At 47.2% G+C, this 21,106-nt stretch overlaps 2 protein-coding genes across 2 annotated transcripts in view; both read left to right on the forward strand.

Moving 5' to 3' along the window:
- The first annotated feature begins 14,094 nt into the window (after positions 1–14,094).
- TGM3 (transglutaminase 3) overlaps positions 14,095–21,106 on the forward strand; it is a 166,352-nt gene continuing 159,340 nt past the window's right edge. The window contains exon 1 of the mRNA XM_049699739.1: positions 14,095–14,224. Within this exon, the coding sequence (XP_049555696.1) occupies positions 14,218–14,224 (7 nt within the window). The 5' untranslated portion in view covers positions 14,095–14,217. The remainder of the gene's footprint in view (positions 14,225–21,106) is intronic.
- The window catches only part of LOC125961507 (protein-glutamine gamma-glutamyltransferase E-like), a 42,311-nt gene continuing 35,317 nt past the window's right edge, over positions 14,113–21,106 (forward strand). Inside the window, exon 1 of the mRNA XM_049699737.1 lies at positions 14,113–14,224. Within this exon, the coding sequence (XP_049555694.1) occupies positions 14,218–14,224 (7 nt within the window). The 5' untranslated portion in view covers positions 14,113–14,217. The remainder of the gene's footprint in view (positions 14,225–21,106) is intronic.

Genomic DNA, 21,106 nt, shown 5'->3' on the forward strand with positions numbered 1-21,106 from the left:
ATAACACCAGGAGTGAACCCCCATGTAAACTATGGACTTTCACTAATTGTGATGTGTCAATGTAAGTTCATCAGTTGTAACAATTGTACCCTCTGCTGGGGGATATTAATAGTGGGGGAGGCTATACATGTGTGGCGGCTGAGGGTATATGGAAAATCTCTGTACCTTTCCCTCAATTTTGCTGTGAACCCAAAACTTCTCTAAAAAGACAAAGTCTTAATTTTAAAAAGACAACACATATATGACAGACACTACTAATTACAAAGCTCGTATCCTTTCTCTCCATTCTTACTAACAGAACCCCAGTTTTACATGAGGTGGCAATATGTCCCAGCCTCCCTTGCAGTCAGAAGTGACAGAGCCACACAAGTTCTGAGCAATGAAATGTAAGTAGAAGTAAGCTGAGGAGGGTTACCAGACAGCTCTTTTAAGTGGTCATAATCAGCAGGCACTGCCCTTTGCCCTTTCACCTTCTTGCCTGAAACACAGGGGTCATGCCTAGAGGTATAGCAGCTGTCTGTGAGCTTGCCGCCTGATGCAGGCCAGAATCTCAGGAAGGGGAACAGAGAGCTGGAAGGAGCCTGCGTCCTTAATAACATGGTACCAGCTCTGGACAGCCTGCCCCAGACTTCTTATTTAGTAAGAATAATGAAATCCCTTGTTTGCTTAAGTCACCGTTTCTCAGGTCTCTTTTACATGCAGTCAGTTGGCATTCCTAACTTAATATGTATCCGGTAAATGAATTCAATGAGGATACAGTGAAAAGTCAGTCTCTTTGTTTCCTTAACCACCAGACTCTAGGTCTCTTCCCTAGAGAAAAACCACCGTTAGCACCTTCTTTTAAATCTTTTCAGTTATTGTCTAAGCACACACAAGTATATGCAGGCATCATTGTGTGTGTGTCTATTTTTTTCAGTGCTCTTTTGATAATAATTTAAATCTACAATCCTAAACCTTAAGACTTGGGGGTGTGAAACATACAAAGGTCATTTTGTTGAGATTCTCAGAGAAGGTCAGAGAATGGGCCACACTTGTTGACCATCACTGTGTCCAAAGAGGTGTTTTGGATGAGAGTGTGTAGAACGTGTGATGGTGTAGGGGCTGAAGAGAAGGTCTGACCTACTGACTGACACCAAACCCCGCATTTCCAAGGTCTCCAAGTAAATAAGTGAAGAGCCAGGACTAGCACTAAGTTTCCAGTTATCTAATTAACTGCTCAAATGTCACCCAAATATAATCATTAAGGACAGAGACTCTGAGCCGGAGGAAGTCCTCCTGGCTGTTTTGCTGGGGGGCAAAGCTGAAGAGAGGCCAAGTGTGTGGGGCCTGTTGGAAGCAGATAGTGGCTCGTAAATTCTTTAATTGGTCCTGTGTCTCGATTGACTTGAAATTCCATTTCCTCTCATGTTCCCTGTGCACAAGTCCTGTGAATATTGCCACCTCTCTGAGAGTCAGCCTACTTGGACTTTCCAGGACTTCATGCTCCAGAGCGGTGAACAGAGCCGTTCCCAGAACTTCTAGTGTCCTGACTCTCTTCCAGCAGACAGGGTTCTAGCATTGTTTGCCAGTCACTCTTCCGGTTTAAAGTCAGTAACTTCCTTGCTGTGAAGGGCCATGTTATGCCAGCACAAGCTTGAGCCCTCTGTAGTTTATACCTTTCTTTATAGATGCATGAAACTAAGAGCTAAATCTGATGCGTGGGAAATCCCCACTTGTCCTTGAGAACTGAAGAACCTTTAGTATCAGATACATTCGGTGAAGACGGAAATTGCCAGTCAAACCCAGCCAAGAACCAATAATTCAAACTGTAAAATAATTCACTCGTAAGTCACCTAGCGCCAAATCCATGTTTCTTTCCCTCATCCAGTATACAACAAGATCAAAACAGGATGGAAAGTGCACCCTTTGCACTCATTCAGAGCGGGCTGTTTGAAAAGGTGTGGACAAACTTGATAACTAAGCACGATGCTTGGCTGGGAAAGGCGGGCAGCTTACAGAGAAGAGTTGATCATGTGTGATCAAGCCTCTTCCCTGCCTTTTCCCTGCTAAGAATGCCCTTTCCTCCAATTTTTGTTTGTTCATATCTACCTTTTAAGGAGTGGCTCAAATGTCTTCCATGAATCTCTCCTCGAGTCCTCTTCACTGTGATTGTTCCCTTCTCATAGCAGGTAAGCCTGCAGAACGCTGCTGCACAGTGTTGTCAGGTTTTCTCTTCTCATCTCCTCTGTTAGACTGTTAGAGTTAACTCTTTAGAGGCAGGGATTCTATTTTATTAATACTTTTTTTAGAAAAATAAAAAATTTCCTGTTACATAATTTTACTTTCCTGTTAATAATTTATGCATATTCATTCTAGACAGCAGACAATACAGCAAAGCAAAATCAGGGAATACAAATCATTTGCATTTTGTTGTACAACATTCTAAGCTTTTAAAATTCCTACATTTAATAACAAAACAGCAGACTCAGAGATATAGAGAGTAAACTAGTGGATACCAATGGGGAGAGAGAAGGGGAGGGACAATATAGAGACGGGATTAAGAGGTACAAACTATTAGGTATGAAATAAACTAAAAGAATATACTGTACAACACAGGGAATATAGCCAATATTTTATAATAACTATAAATGGAGTATAACCTGTAAAACTTGTGAATCAGTATATTGTACACCTGTAACTTATATAATATTGTAAATCAGCTACACTTGAATTAAAAAAATTCCTACATGGGCTTCCCTGGTGGCACAGTGGTTGAGAGTCCGCCTGCCAATGCAGGGGACACGGGTTCATGCCCCGGTCCGGGAAGATCCCACATGCCACAGAGCCGCTAGGCCCGTGAGCCATGGCCGCTGAGCCTGTGCGTCCAGAGCCTGTGCTCTGCTACAGGAGAGGCCACAACAGTGAGAGGTCCGCGTACCGCAAAAAAAGAAAAAAGAAAAAAGAAAAAATTCCTACATTTAAAATTCTTACCTTTATAGGTGTATCAAAATTGGATTACCCTATAAAGTTTTTAAATCGTTTTTAAGTTACTCTATATCATTAACATCAGTAAATATGACGTTATTTTTTTAATGAAAATATGTTTTTTTCTGATTTTTTAAAAATGAGAATATGTTGTTTTTCTGATTAGAAAAATATGTGATACGATTTATAAAAATTGAAAGAATACAGAATGGCATACAGTATCAAGATTATCTTTTTTTTTAACATCTTTACTGGAGTATAATTGCTTTACATTGTTGTGTTAGTTGCTGCTGTATAACAAAGTGAATCAGCTATACGTATACATATGTCCCCATATCCCCTCCTCTTGCGTCTCCCTCCCACCCCTCTAGGTGGTCACAAAGCACCGAGCTCATCTCCCTGTGCTATGCGGCTGCTTCCCACTAGCTATCTACTTTACACTTGATACTGTATATATGTCAATGCCACTCTCACTTTGTCCCAGCTTACCCTTACCCCTCCCCATGTCTTCAAGTTCATTCTCTACGTCTCCGTCTTTATTCCTGTCCTGACCCTAGGTTCATCAGAACCATTTTTTTTTGATTCTATATATGTGTGTTAGCATATGGTATTTGTTTTTCTCTTTCTGACTTCACTCTGTATGACAGACTCTAGGTCCATCCACCTCACTACAAATAACTCAATTTCATTTCTTTTTATGGCTGAGTAATATTCCATTGTATATATGTGCCACACAAGATTATCTTTTAATCATACCACATAGACCACTATTTACATTCTCATATGTAGCCTTCTATATATTTGACTAGATTTTCTTCTGAGAGCAAGTGTGTGTATACGTATCACACTCATATATATTAATACTTATTTAAATATGTTCATTCATACATACTTTTTTTTTCTTTTTGGGTACGCAGGTCTCTCACGTTGCCTCCGCTGTTGCGGAGCACAGGTTCTGGACGTGCAGGCCCAGCGGCCATGGCTCATGGGCCCAGCCGCTCCACGGCATGTGGGATCCCCCTGGACCGGGGCATGAACCTGTGTCCCCTGCATCGGTAGGCGGACTCTCAACCACTGCTCACCAGGGAAGCCCCTACATACTTTTTTTTAAAACATGAACATCTTTCAGTGTCAAATTCTCATGTATCTACATCATCCCTTTTAATACCTGCATAATGTATGGATCTGCCACAAGTTAATAAATTTCCTATTATTGAACATTTACATTTTTTCCAAAGTATTTCCTTTTATTAACAAATTTATGGATCATTTTGTTATTTGCACTTGTATATGTATACTTTTAAAGGTTTTGGTACAAATTGCCCTTCATGAAATGTGTTTATGTTTGAATTTTCCAAAATGTCTAAAGAGAGCCTTGCACATGGTGGACATAATAAATGTGAGGTGGATGAATGCATGGAATATAGAAAAATATTTGCCCCTCCCTCTAATCTTTCTTCTTGTCTTTCGAGACCTCTGTGGAAGATCTGCTGATTCTTCAGGCACCATGGGAAGGGCCCAGGTTAGAGGCAGTGCCTGTGTAAACTAACCACCTCAATTCTCTTAGCACTTTGGAGGCTGGGGAGATGGGCCCTGAGAGGGGGCGTCTGGCTCTGAGCCCGCCTGTGGGTGAGCAGCAGGGCTGGGGCCAGACAGAGCCGCCTGAAGCTATGGACTCCCAGCCCAGCCTATGCCTTCCCCACTTCACTCCCCTGGACAGCCCTTCACCTCTTCCCAAACCTTTAGATTCTGCGTAAATCACATTTATAGTCAAGTAACTTACGTTATGTCAGGTGGTAAAAATAAAGTGAAACGCTGTACATACAAGTTACTCTAAGCATCCAGCACGTGAGTGAGCTTAAACATCTTTTTTTCCATTTATTGTTGTTATTATTTTTTTAACATCTTTACTGGAGTATAATTGCTTTACATTGTTGTGTTAGTTGCTGCTGTATAACAAAGTGAATCGGCTATACGTATACATATGTCCCCATATCCCCTCCCTCTTAAGCCTCCCTCCGACCCTCCCTATCCCACCCCTCTAGGTGGTCACAAAGCACCGAGCTCATCTCCCTGTGCTATGCAGCTGCTTCCCACTAGCTATCTATTTTACATTTGATACTGTATATATGCCAATGCCACTCTCTCACTTTGTCCCAGCTTACCCTTCCCTCTCCCAATGTCCTCAAGCCCATTCTTTATGTCTGCATCTTTATTCCTGTCCTGCCTCTAGGTTCTTCAGAACCTTTTTTTTAGATTCCATATATATGTGTTAGCATACAGCATTTGTTTTTCTCTTTCTGACTTACTTCACTCTGTAGGACAGACTCTAGGTCCATCCACCTCACTACAAATAACTCAATTTCGTTTCCTTTTATGGCTAAGTAATATTCCATTGTATATATGTGCCACATCTTCTTTGTCCATTCATCTGTCGATGGAGACTTAGGTTGCTTCCATGTCCTGGCTATTGTAAATAGTGCTGCAGTGAACACTGTGGTACATGACTCTTTTTGAATTACGGGTTTTTTCAGGGTATATGCCCAGTAGTGGGATTGCTGAGTCATATGGTAATTCTATTTTTAGTTTTTTAAGGAACCTCCATACTGTTCTCCATAGTGGTTGTATCAATTTACATTCCCACCAACAGTGCAAGAGGGTTCCCTTTTCTCCACACCCTCTCCAGCATTTAATGTTTCTAGATTTTTTGATGATGGCCATTCTGACTGGTGTGAGGTGATACCTCACTGTAGTTTTGATTTGCATTTCTCTAATGATTAGTGATGTTGAGCATCCTTTCATGTGTTTGTTGGCAATCTGTATGTCTTCTTTGGAGAAATGTCTATTTAGGTCTTCTGCCCATTTTTGGATTGGGTTGTTTGGATTTTTGATATTAAGTTGCATGAGCTGCTTGTAAATTTTGGAGATTACTCCTTTGTCAGTTGCTTCATTTGCAAATATTTTCCCCCATTCTGAGGGTTGTCTTTTCGTCTTGTTTATGGTATCCTTTGCTGTGCAAAAACTTTTAAGTTTCACTAGGTCCCATTTGTTTATTTTTGTTTTTATTTCCTTTTCTCTAGGAGGTAGCTCCAAAAGGATCTTGCTGTGATTTATGTCATGGAGTGTTCTGCCTATGTTTTCCTCTAAGAGTATTATAGTGTCTGACCTTACATTTAGGTCTTTAAGCCATTTTGCGTTTATATTTATGTATGGTGTTAGGGAGTATTCTAATTTCATACTTTTACATGTAGCTGTCCAGTTTTCCCAGCACCACTTATTGAAGAGGCTGTCTTTTCTCCATTGTATATTCTTGCCTCCTTTATCAAAGATAAGGTGACCATATGTGCGTGGGTTTACATCTGGGCTCTCTATGCTGTTCCATTGATCTCTATTTCCTTTTTTGTGACAGTACCATACTGTCTTGATTACTGTAGCTTTGTAGTATAGTCTGAAGTCAGGGAGTCTAGTTCCTACAGCTCTGTTTTTCTTTCCCAAGATTGCTTTGGCTATTCGGGGTCTTTTGTGTTTCCATACAAATTGTGAAATTTTTTGTTCTATTCTGTGAAAAATGCCAGCGGTAGGTTGATAGGGATTGCATTGAATCTGTAGATTGCTTTGGGTAGTAGAGTCATTTTCACAATGTTGACTCTTCCAATCCAGGAACATGGTATATCTCTCCATCTGTTGGTATCATCTTTAATTTCTTTCATCAGTGTCTTATAGTTTTCTGCATACAGGTCTTTTGTCTCCTTAGGTAGGTTTATTCCTAGGTATTATATTCTTTTTGTTGCAGTGGTAAATGGGAGTGTTTCCTTAATTCTTCTGTCAGAGTTTTCATCATTAGTGTATAGGAATGCAAGAGATATCTGTGCATTAATTTTGTATCCTGCTACTTTACCAAAGTCATTAATTAGCTCTAATAGTTTTCTGGTAGCATCTTTAGGATTCTTTATGTATAGTGTCATGTCATCTGCAAAGAGTGACAGGTTTACTTCTTTTCCAATTTGGATTCCTTTTATTTCTTTTTTGTCTCTGATTGGTGTGGCTAAAACTTCCAAAACTATGTTGAATAATAGTGGTGAAAGTGGGCAACCTTGTCTTGTCCATGATCTTAGTGGAAATGGTTTCAGTTTTTCAACATTGAGAACAATGTTGGCTGTAGGTTTGTCATATATGGCCTTTATTATGTTGAGTTAAGTTCCCTCTATGCCTACTTTCTGGAGAGTTTTTATCATAAATGGGTTTTGGATTTTGTCAAAAGCTTTTTCTGCATCTACTGAGATTATCGTATGGTTTTTATCCTTCAATTTGTTAATGTGGTGTATCACATTGATTGATTTGCGTATACTGAAGAATCCTTGCATTTCTGGGATAAACCCCACTTGATCATGGTGTATGATCCTTTTAATGTGCTGCTGGATTCTGTTTGCTAGTATTTTGTTGAGGATTTTTGCATCTATATTCATCAGTGATATTGGCCTGTAGTTTTCTTTTTTTATGACATCTCTGTCTTGTTTTGGTATCAGGGTGATGGTGACCTTGTAGAATGAGTTTGGGAGTGTTCTCCCTCTGCTATATTTTGGAAGAGTTTGAGAAGGATAAGTGTTAGCTCTTCTCTAAATGTTGGATAGAATTCATCTGTGAATCCATCTGGTCCTGCACTTTTGTTTGTTGGAAGATTTTTAATCACAGTTTCAATTTCAGTGCTTGTGATTGGTCTGTTTATATTTTCTATTTCTTCCTGGTTCAGTCTCAGAAGGTCGTGCCATTCTAAGAATTTGTCCATATTAGCACTTGACATGAGGTGAAGAAGAAGGAGGATGAAATTAGGAGTCGAAGGTTTAGATTTGAGTCTGGCTTCTGCTAAGACACAGAATCTATCTGGGCCTCCATTCTCTTCCTTATAACATGGCAGTTGTACTAAAATCTGCTCCTAGGAGCCTGGTAAGGATCAGGGGAGATGGTGAATATAAAAGCAAATGTTGTGATAATTGTACAAATATTTAACAATGTTAATAATATTTGCTACTATTGATAAGATTGAAAAATATTTCCTTAATCTTGCATACCCGACTCTTGAGGCCTTTCTAAGATGGGTTTCTTAACTGAAAAAAAGGAAGGGACCAAAATGGCAGCAGATAGAGCAGAGTGTGGCAAGCAGGGAAGCCCACATCCTAGTTCCAGGTGTTGGGGCTCACTGTTCTCTTTGGTGGAAGGAAGAAGTGGGACAAATGACCTTCAATGCTCTTCTAGTTCTGAGCCCAGGCCAGTTTATCCTGTGACCTTAGGCAAATCATTTCTCCAAAGGCCTCAGTTCTCCCATATGTAAAAGGCAGGTTTGGGCTGAATGACCTTTCTGGGCCACTTCCTTTCTGAGGACTTATGCAACTCCCCGGGGACCTGCCCTCTGTCCTTCTTGTTTCATGGTGAGCAGCCCCGGGGACCTGCCCTCTGTCCTTCCTGTTTCCTGGTGAGCAACCCCGGGGGCCTACCCTCTGTCCTTCTTGTTTCCTGGCAGGCAAACCCCGGGACCTGCCCTCTGTGCTCTTGTTTCCTGGCAGGCAAACCCCGGAACCTGCCCTCTGTGCTCTTGTTCCCTGGCATGCTCTTGGTGCCTGTGCTCTTGTGCACACCGCCAGCCTTCTGGCGGTGGCTTCTTCTCTTCCTTCTTTGGTTTTCCAGCCACACACTCACAGGTGGCTGAGTGACAGCTTGACAGAGTGAACCAACCCTTCCGTCAAGAGGCGTCACGGATGCGCTGAGCGGGGCTGCCTTCTGATGTCCCTTCCTCATGCCCCAGGATCGTGTCCTCAGCCTGTTTCGGGGCAGAGCTGGCCTCCCCCACCCTCTCCCACTGTCTTCGCGCTGGTGCTTCCCATAAACTCACATGCAGTCTTTTCCTGAGAAGGCTACCTGCTCTCCTCTGCCTGGAATGGCTCTCTCTGGTCTTTTCCTGCCTCCCCCTCAATAAATAACTCTTTTTAATCTCCGCAATCGGTGGCCATCACTTGTTCTGCAGCTCTTTCCAGCTCTTATGAGTTTCTGCTTTTAAAACAAGTTCAGCTTCTCCCTAAGCTGCTCCCTCTCTTCCTGAGGGCTTGGAGTCTCCAGTCCTGACCAGTTCCCACCCCTCCGACAGACATTGCGTGAAATGAGCACTGACATGAACTGTGAGGGACTTTTACAAGTCTACTCTCCCTCCAAGGTTTTGCTTTATTTGTTTGTTTGGGTGGGAGTGGAAAATTTGGATATAAACACATTAAAGTCGAGGCTTTGATATTAGTTCCAAAGGGGCCCTTCCTTCTGTCCAGCCTTGAGTTAACATCATTGTCACCAGTATCAGTAACAACAATATCCTGAAGGCAAGACCCAGAGACACCCTGGTGTCACTGAACTGGAGGATTCATCAGAGACGGTAACATAGATAGGCCTCTGCTGTCCAGCAGACCCGGGTTCAGATCCTGCTTTGCTACTTGTTAGCTGTGTACCCTTGTCAAGTTCCTTAGCTTCTCTAACTAAGCCTCTGGTTTCTTATTTATAAAATGGAATTGTACTATCTCCCTGGGAGGATTGTTGTGAGGTTTAAAAGTCAACTGATGTGAAACACTTGGCACAAGGCCTGGCGTCAGGAAACGGTGGCCAGCCATGCAGACTCACACACTCCCCTCCTGAGGAAACGTCGCTAACAGAGTCAGATCGTGTATCGTTAGGTGCCTGATGCATGACACTGGACAAGTTCCAGAGGCTCACACGGAGAGAAGTCAATGCACCTTGTCATTTACAAAGAGCTTTTACGTGTATCATCACACAATTCCTCAGAACGCTCTGGAGGGTGAGCAGTGCTGGCATCATCATACCCATTTTTCAGAGGAGAAACCTTAGGCTCAGAGATGTTAAGTGATCTGCCCAAGGTCCATGTGATTATAAAGATATGTGCTCATGAAATGTGTCTGGGGCTTAAACCTAGGTTTGCTTGTTTCATCACAAACCCTTTTTCCACAACATACTGGAATGACCAGGAGGAGAGGAGACACTTGCTTTGGGCCTTGGAAGTGATGAGACCTTGATACAGTAGGAATAGGGAAGGTGTTCCAGGCAGGGGCATTTTATAAACAGGTATAGAGGCAGGGACAATCATGTGGGGTTCCAGGAAAAATGATTAGACATGCTTTGCTGTCTAGGAGAGTTCGTGTAAGAGTGGTAGAAAAAAACAGAATTAAGCTGGACATTCGCTGAAGTGAATGCCAGACTAAGGAACTTGAGCTGTGATAGGCCATGGGGAGCCACTGGGAGCCATCGAAGCTTTCAGAAGAGGGGAGCACATGATCTCATCAGGAGGAGAGGGCTCTAAATCATGACTCACCAAGAATGGCTGGAGAGACGGACGTCTAACCTAGAGAAGAACAGACTTATTGGGAGAGATGGGGGTGTTTGCCAGACTTGGGGGAGAACACGATGGTTGTTGGGTGAAGAGGGGGACGGGGGACTCAGGTGGGATCAGTGAGGGGTGGGGAGAAGCAGCGAGGATCAATGGGCAGAAGCTCTAAGGAGACAGATTCTCAGTTCAAAGGAGAAGAACTTTCTGGTCCTTTCAACGCACTTTAAACCCCAGTTCCTGAGAGCCCACGGTGTGCTCTGGGCACAGTGATGCACTGGGGATGGCGCAGTGATGGATCTGGAAAAAAGCTCCTGCCTTCACAGAACTCCTATGAAATGGGGGAAGATATGCCTTAAACAGAATCATCCCAGAAATGGATGTTACAGCCAGAGCTGTCTGGTTCGTGTATGGGCTGCTTTGAGACTGTGAGTTCCCTGTCACCGGAGTTTTCAAGAGAAATGTGTCAGGAAAGGGGATTTTTACACTGGGAAAAAGGCTGAGTAGATGACTTCTCATAAGGTTTTGTACCTTTACACGTGTAGTGAAATCTTCAGCAACTCTAAATCCCTTAATTAGAGGGAGAAAAAAAGGCAAATGATCAAATAGCGTCTCCTTTTTTTTAAAAGCCCATATTTGCATGTTCCATCCTAATGGAGTCTGAGGTGCAGAAAGGGTGGCCAAGCAGGAATTTCATCATGCGTGTGGCTGGGTGACTCCACCTGTGAATTGAAAATCATTAGCTGAAATTGTGACACAGCATGCCAATTACAGCATTACCCCCGCCTGCAGGCTGGGGCTGTGGCTGCATCTGTGGCCGTGGTACAATCCTCCAGCAGCTAATGTGAAGTCAGCTCAGGGCAAGGAGGCAAGGCCCCACTGCTGGGCAGTTAGCAGGCTGCAGGGAGCCGGGCCAGAGCGGCAGGCAGGGCGGAGGGACGCCGGCACCACCCTTCTATAGGGGAGTGTCATATCTACGATTTCAGAGTTCTGAACCTCACAACAGCACTGGGAGGTGTGTGCATAGGCTGATGAGGAAACTGAGGCTCAGAGAAGGAAAAGGATTCTGCCAAAGTCACACAGTGGGCAAGCCCCAGAGCCTGGTGTTTAGTTGGGCTCCTCTGAATCCAACTTGGGCATCTTTCTACCACACCACCCTGGGGTCAAGACTGATCAGCTACAGATCTTTCCAAGGGGAAACCAAGGGGCCGGTGGGCAGGCACCACTGTCCACACTGTGGGTCCCATCGCGAAATCTATGACACTCGTTACTGCGGGGTGCTGTACGGGCAATGAGCATACCAATAGCATCAGTGTTACCGTGTTATGCTGAGTGGTGCCAGACGTGATGCCGAGCACTTATATTCATGCTCTCCTTCGATCCTCGTGGGGCTTGTATCTCAGCTTTACTGATGAGGGAACGGAGGCTCCAAGAGTTGAGGTGGTGGCACAGCCGAGTTTGGACCCCGGTCTGCGTGGCTTCAGGATTCTTCAAGGGCAGCACTGCCTCCCTGTCCCCTTGTCAGTTTTTCCTGCCAGGTCACTGAAAGGGATGCCCAGGGTCCAATTCTTGGCTGCCAGGCCAACAACAGCAGTAGTAGTAATAAGCAGCCCCTCCCCCCATTTCTTTATCCCTCGCTTGAGGGCTTGTGCAGCCCTTCACATCCGCTCATCCCCTTGGAATCACGCAGCTCTCGGGGTTTCTGGCAGGACTGACTCAGCATAGTGAGGGCCTTGCCCAGAGTCCCAGCCAGTGCCACGGCAGGGGCCAGGATGCATGCCACACACCCAGCTGCTGCTGGGGCCAGCTCTCCCCGCCATTACCTCTCTACACTCTGCTCTCTTCCGAGTCATCTGCCAGAGCCAACAGTGGCCACAGTCCACGGGGCCATGGGTACAGAGCCGCCAGAGGCCTGGGAAAGGCTGAGGTCCCACGTCACTTAGGCGGCCAACCTCCAGGTTAAGCAGATGGGCTCTGGAGTCGCTCACATATGGGTGTGAATCTCCTGGTCACACAGACTTGTGTTAACCCATTTCTCCCTCCCGTAAGATAGCAAAAGTAATGGTACCCATGCCATAAGACTGATCTGAAGACAAGAAAAGGTAATACATGTGAAGCGTTTAGACAGTGCCTGCCCAGGGTGGGCTCTACATTGATGGTAATTATTTCCACCTTTACACTGATTGTTTGATCCACTCATTCAAAAATATGTGTGCTCCTGCCGTGTGACAAGCCTATGCTCTGTTCTGAGAAGATGTGGATAACACACAGCCTGGACCTTCAGAGAGTGAGTGATGGGGACAGACCTAACCAGACTGCCCCAGTGCAGGGAGATGCATTTGGTAAGAGAGGCCCTAAGATGTACCAAGTGCTGTGGGAGCCCAGAGCACAGAGACACAATGCGGATGCCTCTTTCCCCGTCCGCCTGTCTATTCACTCTCACTTTGCTCAAGATCCAGCATTCCCACCTTCTCCCTAACGCCCTAACCATGTCCTGGTGCTTCCCTCCCCCTCCAGCCTGGGGGAAGCCTTGGGAATCTCCACTCTGTCATGGACCCTTGGAACACTATCACGTTTTAACAGTCCCTTGTCTGTCACAGGAAACCTTGGAACTTGTAAACAGCCACAATAGGATCTTTTGAAAAATATATCCCCTTAAAACAACAAACAAGCAAATAAAATACGTAGAATGAGAGTCTCCCTCTCCTTTATGTAACCAGTATAGAAGCTAGGCTCAGAGATGGTCCGTGACTTACCCTCCAGTGTTACGGAGAGTACATGGCAGAGCCAGAATGAAAGCATGCCACAGCTACAGGTTCAGGGGCTGTCCCCACTGCCTCATTAAAAAGAACAGTCCCCCCCCGCCCCTCCCCACATCTGAATCAAACCGACATTTGATTCCAGGTGACAACTGGATTTAATCCATTATGGTGCACATCCGTGCACTTCCCACTCACATCACCTATTTGATTATTCCCCCACTTATCGAGTTGAGAAGGGTGGGCATGCCTCCACTCTAGTCAGAGGAGGCTTCCAAGGTTTCAAGGTTTAGTGATAGCCCAGGACCCAGCCAGCATCGGAACTGAGTGCTTCTAACCCCAAATCAAATGCACTTTCTGGCACACTGCAACCTGAACAGTGAACCGTGATGAGCATCTCACGCCCCTCATGCAAGTGGAGACCATCAGCATGTGCAGATGGTGAGAAAGGACTAGGCAATTTTCTGCTCTGCATTCTGGGGAGACATTTCTTTGACCTCCCCAAGGGACTTCTCAGCATCAGCTCTGGACAAACTACTTCAAGAAAAGCATGACATCGGGCTTCCCAGGTGACGCAGCGGTTGAGAGTCCGCCTGCCGATGCAGGGGACACGGGTTCGTGCCCTGGTCCGGGAGGATCCCACATGCCACGGAGCGGCTGGGTCCATGAGCCATGGCCACTGAGCCTGCACGTCTGGAGCCTGTGCTCCGCAACGGGAGAGGCCACAACAGTGAGAGGCCCGCGTACCGTAAAAAAACAAGAGAAAAACATGACATCATTTCCTAAACCCTACGATCCAGGAAGTTGCTCATCTTGAAAAAAAAATCATAAACTCAAACTCTGCATGTTTTTTCTTACCTCCCTTCTTCTCCCCAAGCTGGTCTTGCACAAGCAGCATGACCTTCCGTTGGGTGACAAGTACGTGGTTAGTGAAACGCTTACAGGTACTACAGGAAGGACCTGTAATGAGGTGGGTGCCTCACCCACCTCATTAGGACTCTCACTGGGGTGTGTAGGAGAAGCTTCTATAAATGGTAAGGTGATCCCAGCGGCCAGTCTCCCCACACCATCTGTGCCATTCCCAGACGAACCCAGAGAGGAGGCAAAGGAAGGTGAAACATGTCTGGTGAGTACATGGAATCTTCTCTGCCAGCCCCCGCTGGATGCCCATGCTTCTGGGCCGACTGAGAGGCAAGAGTGTCCAGCTCGGGACAGCTGCCTTGGGAACTCTGAAGGCTAGACCTTGATATTTTAGGGTTCTCTTTCTCAGTGGCTGCCTATTCCCTCTAGCATGGTCCCGGAGATAGAGCGTGTTTGGGATGGAGTCCTGAATAATGGGCAGGGTCTTCAACGCAGCTGGAGGTCACGTCCCCTTAGACAGACAGACAAGCTTTGCCTTTTCAAGCCAGCTGGTACCTGCTTTCTGTGTTTCTCAGTGCAGTTTTACCAGCTGTCAGTCACTCTGGAAAAGAAAAGTGCATCTCAGGGCTACAAGGGAGGGAGGGAGTGACAGCATGTGAGTTGATTTAAAAGAAACCATCGGCAGCGCCGGAATTCTCCTAAGTAAACTACACATCCAGAAGCACCAGCAAGTTCTTTAAAAGTGACTTGGTGAGCTGGAACCGCCAGGAGCAGAAGGGAGCAGGTGTGCCGAGGACAGTTCCTACCAGCGGCCCCTGGGAAGGGGGTGAAAAATCACTGCTGGGGAGCTCAGGTTCTCTGGCTCTGTGGTCACTTTGAGGACTGGGCTCGGCTTTGACGGTGCCCCTGCTAAGCAGCAGGCTAATTATTGCCTGTCATGGGTGCTCTGCCCAGTGGTTTGGCAGCTACACCAAATCCAAACAAGGCAAGAGTCAAACCGGTAAAATACTGTGAATGGTGGTTAGGTCTGCAGGAAGGTTTGCCCAAGAAATCACTGAGCACGATGCAAACGGGCAATGCTGGTTACTTCAGAAGTCACAAAGACCAGGACAGGGTGGCAGCAAAAAGGACCATTCCCTTATCCCCAGCTTCCTCCCATGAGCATGCAGCAGTGCTGGGTTGCTAAGAAGGGGAGCTTTGGATCCTGTAGACTTTAGCAAGAGGGGATGCCAGCTGTCAGCCAGGCCATCTCCCTCCCTCTGGAGGAGATGGTGGCCCAGGAAGGTACAGACACTTACCGGGGTCCCACAGAAAGCTGATAGCAGGGCCCAGACTCGGTTCTAGTAGCACCCTTTCCACTGTGTCCTACTATCAGAGCCGAGCTTATCCATGAGTGCGGGTGACGTCTGCGACACAGGAAAGCAGTACTGAACCTGGTTCCTCATTTGAGCCTGAGCCTCTGCTGCCGCTGAGCCTCAGGCTCCCGATTCAAGACAAAGGGCTTGAAATGGATAGACTTCCAGGCTCCTGCCAGTACTGACAGCTCTCTCACCATGAAAGGGCACCCGGGACAGAGAGCAATGGGCCCCAGCAGAGGCTCACCCTCTGGGGGCATGTGCACCCACAGCAGCCTGCCCACCGGGAGACCTGCATGACGTCCTGAGGGGCCCAGTGTGTCAGTGCCTGTGACTCATGGAATTGAGCTCTTAAGGCTCAACTTCTGGATCCACCAGATGTTCTAAGGTCACAGTGAAATGTGGACGATGGTCAGTTCAGAGAAAATCAAATTTTTAAAAAGAGAGACAGGGAAACACCTTCACTCCTTTGAAGCTCTCACACCTGAGTTCCTGGCCCGTCCTGGTCAGTCAGCCAAGCAGGTTTCAGAAAATGGTTCCTGAATGAACGGGTTCACTTACTGGACACCCAGGGAAAGAGCCACGAGGCGCGGTGGAGCACAGAGATCATGAGCTGCGGTCTCTGCCCTCGTGGGGCTCGAAGTGGATTGTCATTAGGCTGTGTTACAAATCCAAGCAAGAGCCAGGGGGCCAAGAGGAGGAGGGGATTAATCTTGGCCATGGTTTGGGGTAGGAAAGACCCTGGGACCCAGGTGGCACTTGGTATGGACGATGAGTTGGACTCAGTCAGAAGTAGTTTTGTGGGGGCTTCCCTGGTGGTGCAGTGCTTAAGAATCCGCCTGCCAATGCATGGGACACGGCTTCAAGCCCTGGTCTGGGAAGATCCCACATGCCGTGGAGCAACTAAGCCCGTGTGCCACAACTACTGAGCCTGTGCTGTAGCGCCCATGAACCACAACTACTGGGCCCACGTGACACAACTACTGAAGCCCGTGTATTAGAGCCCGTGCTCCACAACAAGAGAAGCCACCTTAATGAGAAGCCCACACACCGCAAAGAAGAGTAGCTCGCGCTCGCCACAACGAGAGAAAGCCCGCACGCAGCAATGAAGACCCAATGCAGCCAAAAAAACAAATTAATTAATTTTTTAAAAAAAAGTAGTTTTGTGGAATGAGGAGTGTTCTGGGCGGAGGGAACAGGAAAAGAAACGTGGGTGGTTGGGCACGTGTGACCCAGGGGACTATCAGGGTCACAGCGTGCTGGTCTGAGAGGGCTGCGTCTAGCTCCCAAGTTAAGGTTCGTGTTGGAATCCGGGGTGTGCGGTTACTCCGCCTCCCGGAGTGGGGGATGATGTGGTGGAGGAAGGCCTGGCAGCCTTCTGCACAGAGTGGTCGGGCACCATCTGCCTGCCAGGCACCGAGGCCAGAGCCCCACGCCAGACAGGAATGCAGGCTGTGGACACAGACGCTGGGCCCAGTGTGGAGGGGAAGCATTGTTCCCCATCCTTGAGGCCACTCGGAGGCCCTGGGTCAGAGGCAGGATCCCCAAGGTTCCAACCTGGATGCAGACCTCTGCCTGCAGGAGGCCAGAACCTCTGTGCTGGGGACTGACGCCCTGTCCCGCTGGGATGGTGCGCTTTCCCGCCAGCCGCTTTGCTGGGCAGAGCGCTGGCTTCAGGACTTACCCTCTCTGGCCTCAAGCCCCAGTGTGCAGAGGACCCGTGCCGTTCTGGGCTGTGGGTCTGCACAGAAGCCCTTTCCTGGGAGCTGGGATGCCAGCGGCTCTTTCCCCATTTCCAAGCCCCTGCGCTGTGTCCGTGCTGCTCTGTTCACCTCAGAGAACTTCTCGGCTTAGCCTCCACCCTGCTGGGCTGTGCTCCACAGCTGGAGCAATGGTTCCTTCCCCAGGGCCCACGTGTTGGCCTGGGGTGTGAGCTGAAGTGAGGAAGTAAGGAACGGGGACTCAGGTCTCTGGATCGCTGAAGTAAGGAACGGGGACTCAGGTCTCTGGTAGGGGCTGAGGGGGATTCCGAAGGAGTCTGCACTCGTCTCTCTCAGCCTGTTTTCCTCCTTTGTAAACAGGAGATGGTGACTGCCCCATCTGCCTCCCTCCCAGAGCAGCTGTGTGGCTCAGGGGAGAGAATTCACTGAAAGGAGCTTTGATTAGTGTAAACGCTATGTAGGCCTAAGGCAGTGATTCTCAGTCCTGGCTCTGGCTCCGAATTAGAATCACCAGGAGAGGTTAAGGGAAAAAAATCAACGCTGTCCCTAACACAGAGATCGAGATCCTGATTTCGTGGGTCAGTGGTGGGGCTTAGGCTAATATGAATTCTCCAAATGATCCTTGGACTCAGTGAGGGTCTAAGAGATCCTAAACTCTCTCTGGAAGTGAAGGGGGCCCAGAATCCTTCTTCCTTCCTCTCCTCTCATGCTGACCATATAATGTCGAGGCGGGGAGGAAGCTGTGGGTGGCCCTTTCTCTCTGGCAGCTTCCTGGAACTGTGCCCAGGTCATGCCACCACCACGACCTCAGCTGGCTGCAGGGTGGCAGCGTGGAAATTGCGTGTGGTCAGGCCGCACCAGCTCCCAGTCTGGGCTCAGGCCAGGCTCTGCCTGAGCAAGTGATATTTGGCAAGTGACATCACCTGACTGGACTCTCAAATCACTCATCTGTGAAATGAGAATGACAACATAGAAGGGTTTGTAACTATGAAAGGACACATGCTCACACATGCTTAGCAGTGTCTGCACATCTGAGGCCCTCAATGGCAGCCCATGAGAAAGCTCAAACTCTCCTCTATCCTGTGTTGCTGGTGCCATTATGTGTGGGATCCTAAGGCATTTGTATGCCCCTGCCAGAGGGCCAGGCCCTAGTGATGGGCACACGTGGGATCCCAACAAAAGCCCTACAAGGGAGGATGTTTGGTTTCACTGTCCCCTTCTACAGAGATGCTGAGACCTTGCTCAAGGCTGCTCAGACCATCCGTTCAGGGCTCATTCATCCCGGGATCCTCAGCAGCCCCTCATTCAGCCACCCAGGGAACCCCCATTTCCCCACGACCTGGGTGCCAAGAAATTGTACCACCCATGCTGCACAGGGATTGAAAATGTCTGAATGTGGGGGAAAGATGCAGGGAAGCAGCACAGGCTAGAGAGAGAGAAAGAACAGAGTGGCAAGGGCTGGAGCGAGTGGGGGTCCTGCCTGGAGCTGGAAACATCCCGGTGCCTGGAGCTGAGGGGGACATTGGGAATGACTCACAGCCCACCAGTGACCAAGATCTAAGACCTGGTTTCTGAGCCAAGCTCTGCCTCTAAACTACCCTGTGACCTCAGCAGATGGCTTCCCCTTCCAATGCCTCAGCTTTCTTACCTGTCATATGGGAATATTGGATCACATCACTGTCTTTCAAGCTGCCAGTTGTCACCCATTAGCAAGTTGTGAGATCAGTTTAGTGGATTGTGATCAGCAAATTAAAAAAAAACAAACAGAAAATATCAGTGCATTGTACATAGTAAGGGTTAGTATTTTTTTGTGAAACTTTACGTCAATCATAGACCCATGTGTGTAAGCAATGTACAAAATGTATTTCTGTATTAATGAAGTCTCTAACAAAAAGCTTGAAGACACTTGGCTAGATGACTTTTAATATATCTCTCAGCCCTAATTAACTCTAGAAATCTGTAAGATTAAAAAAAATCTTAGTCTAGAGAAGAGACCTAGGGAATAGGGTCTGGGCAGGTGGGGAAGATGCAGCCCCTAGAGTATCATTATGTGATGGGCACCTGCCAGCAGCTCTCTGTGGTCCTCCCGGAAACAGCAAGTGAAAACCCCAGTCCCACACCTGCAACCAAGTCATCCTCCCCACCTGCTGCAGGTGACTCGATTACAGAGCCCAGCTGATAAGGATGGAGACGGTTGCCTAGTGAGCCCGCTTTCACAATCTGGAATCTGTTCTGTGCTTCTCATGTTACCCCTGCCAAAGGTGGACCACAGAAGAAGGGAAGGTTACATTATCAGGTATATGTAATTAGGTTTAGCTGTGAATGACAGTGAACCCCAAATAACAATGGCTTAGAGAAATAAACAAGACAGAAGTTTACTTCTTCCCTACACAATAGGCCTGGATGTAGGCCATTCTGGTGGAGAGGACAGCTGCACAATCCCCAGGGGCCTGGGCTCTGTGCAGTTCCCCACTCTGATGTCCTGAGGGCATGCGTGGTCTAGAGTTGAGTCTACATCACACCCACACCCCGGGCAGCAGGTGGAAGAAGATGGAAGTGAGCAGGCTAAGGGCATTTGCCAACTTTTGAAAAAGAGGTTTCCTCAGAAGGATTGAAAACAGGTATTCAAACAAATACTTGCAAATGAGTGTTCATAGCAGCACTATTTACAATAGCCCAAAGGTAGAAACAACCCAAATGTCCCTCAACTGATGAAGGGATGAACAAAATACAGTATATAAACATAGTGGAATATTATTCAGCCATAAAGAAGGAAGGAGCTACTGATAAATGCTACCACATGGATGAACCTTGAAAACATTATGCTAAGTGAAAAACCAGACTCAAAGACTACGTACACGTGTGACTCGATTGATATGAAATGACCAAAATAGGCAAATCCAGGGGAACAGAAAGTAGATTAATGGTTGCCAGGGGCTGCAGTTAGCGGGGAATGGGGAGTGACTGCAGATGAGTGGGGGATATATTTGGGGTTGATGCAAAAGTTCTGAAAGTAGATAGTGGTGATGGTTGTACAACATTGTGAATATACTAAATGCCACCAAATTGTATGCTTTAAATGGTTAAAACAGTGAATTTCACCTCAATTTAAGAAAAAGAGGTTTCCTAGAAGTTAATACACATCACTATACCTACAAGTCATTGCCCAGAACTCATTCACATGACCCCCAGCTGCAGGGGAGCCTGGCCATTAACATGGGGGATTTTATTACCAAGAAAGAAGGAGCAAGTGAATACTGGGATAGACTTTTTTTTTTTTTGCAGTACGCGGGCCTCTCACTGTTGTGGCCTCTCCCATTGCGGAGCACAGGCTCCAGACGCGCAGGCTCAGTGGCCATGGCTCACGGGCCCAGCCGCTCCGTGGCACGTGGGATCTTCCTGGACCGGGGCATGAACCCGTGTCCCCTGCATCAGCAGGCGGACTCTCAACCACTGCGCCACCAGGGAAGCCCTGGGATAGACATTTGTCAGTTGCTACCACATTAGTGTTGCTGGTGGCACTGATATTCTCAGGGAAAAAAAATTGGGGAAATTGCCCCCGGCCTGGTGGTAGAGTTAAGCAGTGACTCAAGGAGACGGTGTGGGATTGTGAGACGGGCCCTGGATGAGAGTTCAGAAACATCCCACTGTGGGCAAACCACCTCCTGGGCCTCCACGTCCTCACAGCCAGAATAAGGGTGTGGGGAGATGCTCGGTCTCCAAGGCTTCTCCCTCTGATGTTTTTGAGAGTCTGTGTTGATGAGTCAATTGTAAGGGCGAAGCCACTCTCCTTTCATCCCTGCCCTTCATCCAGGCAGGTGTAAAAAATAGCTCTGAGGCTCATAAACATCCATGAAGTTGTAAACTCAAGAAGAAACTTGGATGGCTGTGCACCTCCCCTACCCCCTGCCCTACCCTTTCTAGAACACTCTGGCTGTGATTAGTGCTATGCCAAGGGGTGGTGGGTGGGAGAACAAAGGCCCTGGATAATCCACAGACAGGATCATCAGATCCTTGATTTGGGGCTGGCAGAAACGATCCTAGGGCTTACACGTGGGATGGTGACTGAGG

The sequence above is a fragment of the Orcinus orca genome, chromosome 16 (assembly GCF_937001465.1).
Source record: "Orcinus orca chromosome 16, mOrcOrc1.1, whole genome shotgun sequence".
NCBI lineage: Eukaryota > Metazoa > Chordata > Mammalia > Artiodactyla > Delphinidae > Orcinus > Orcinus orca.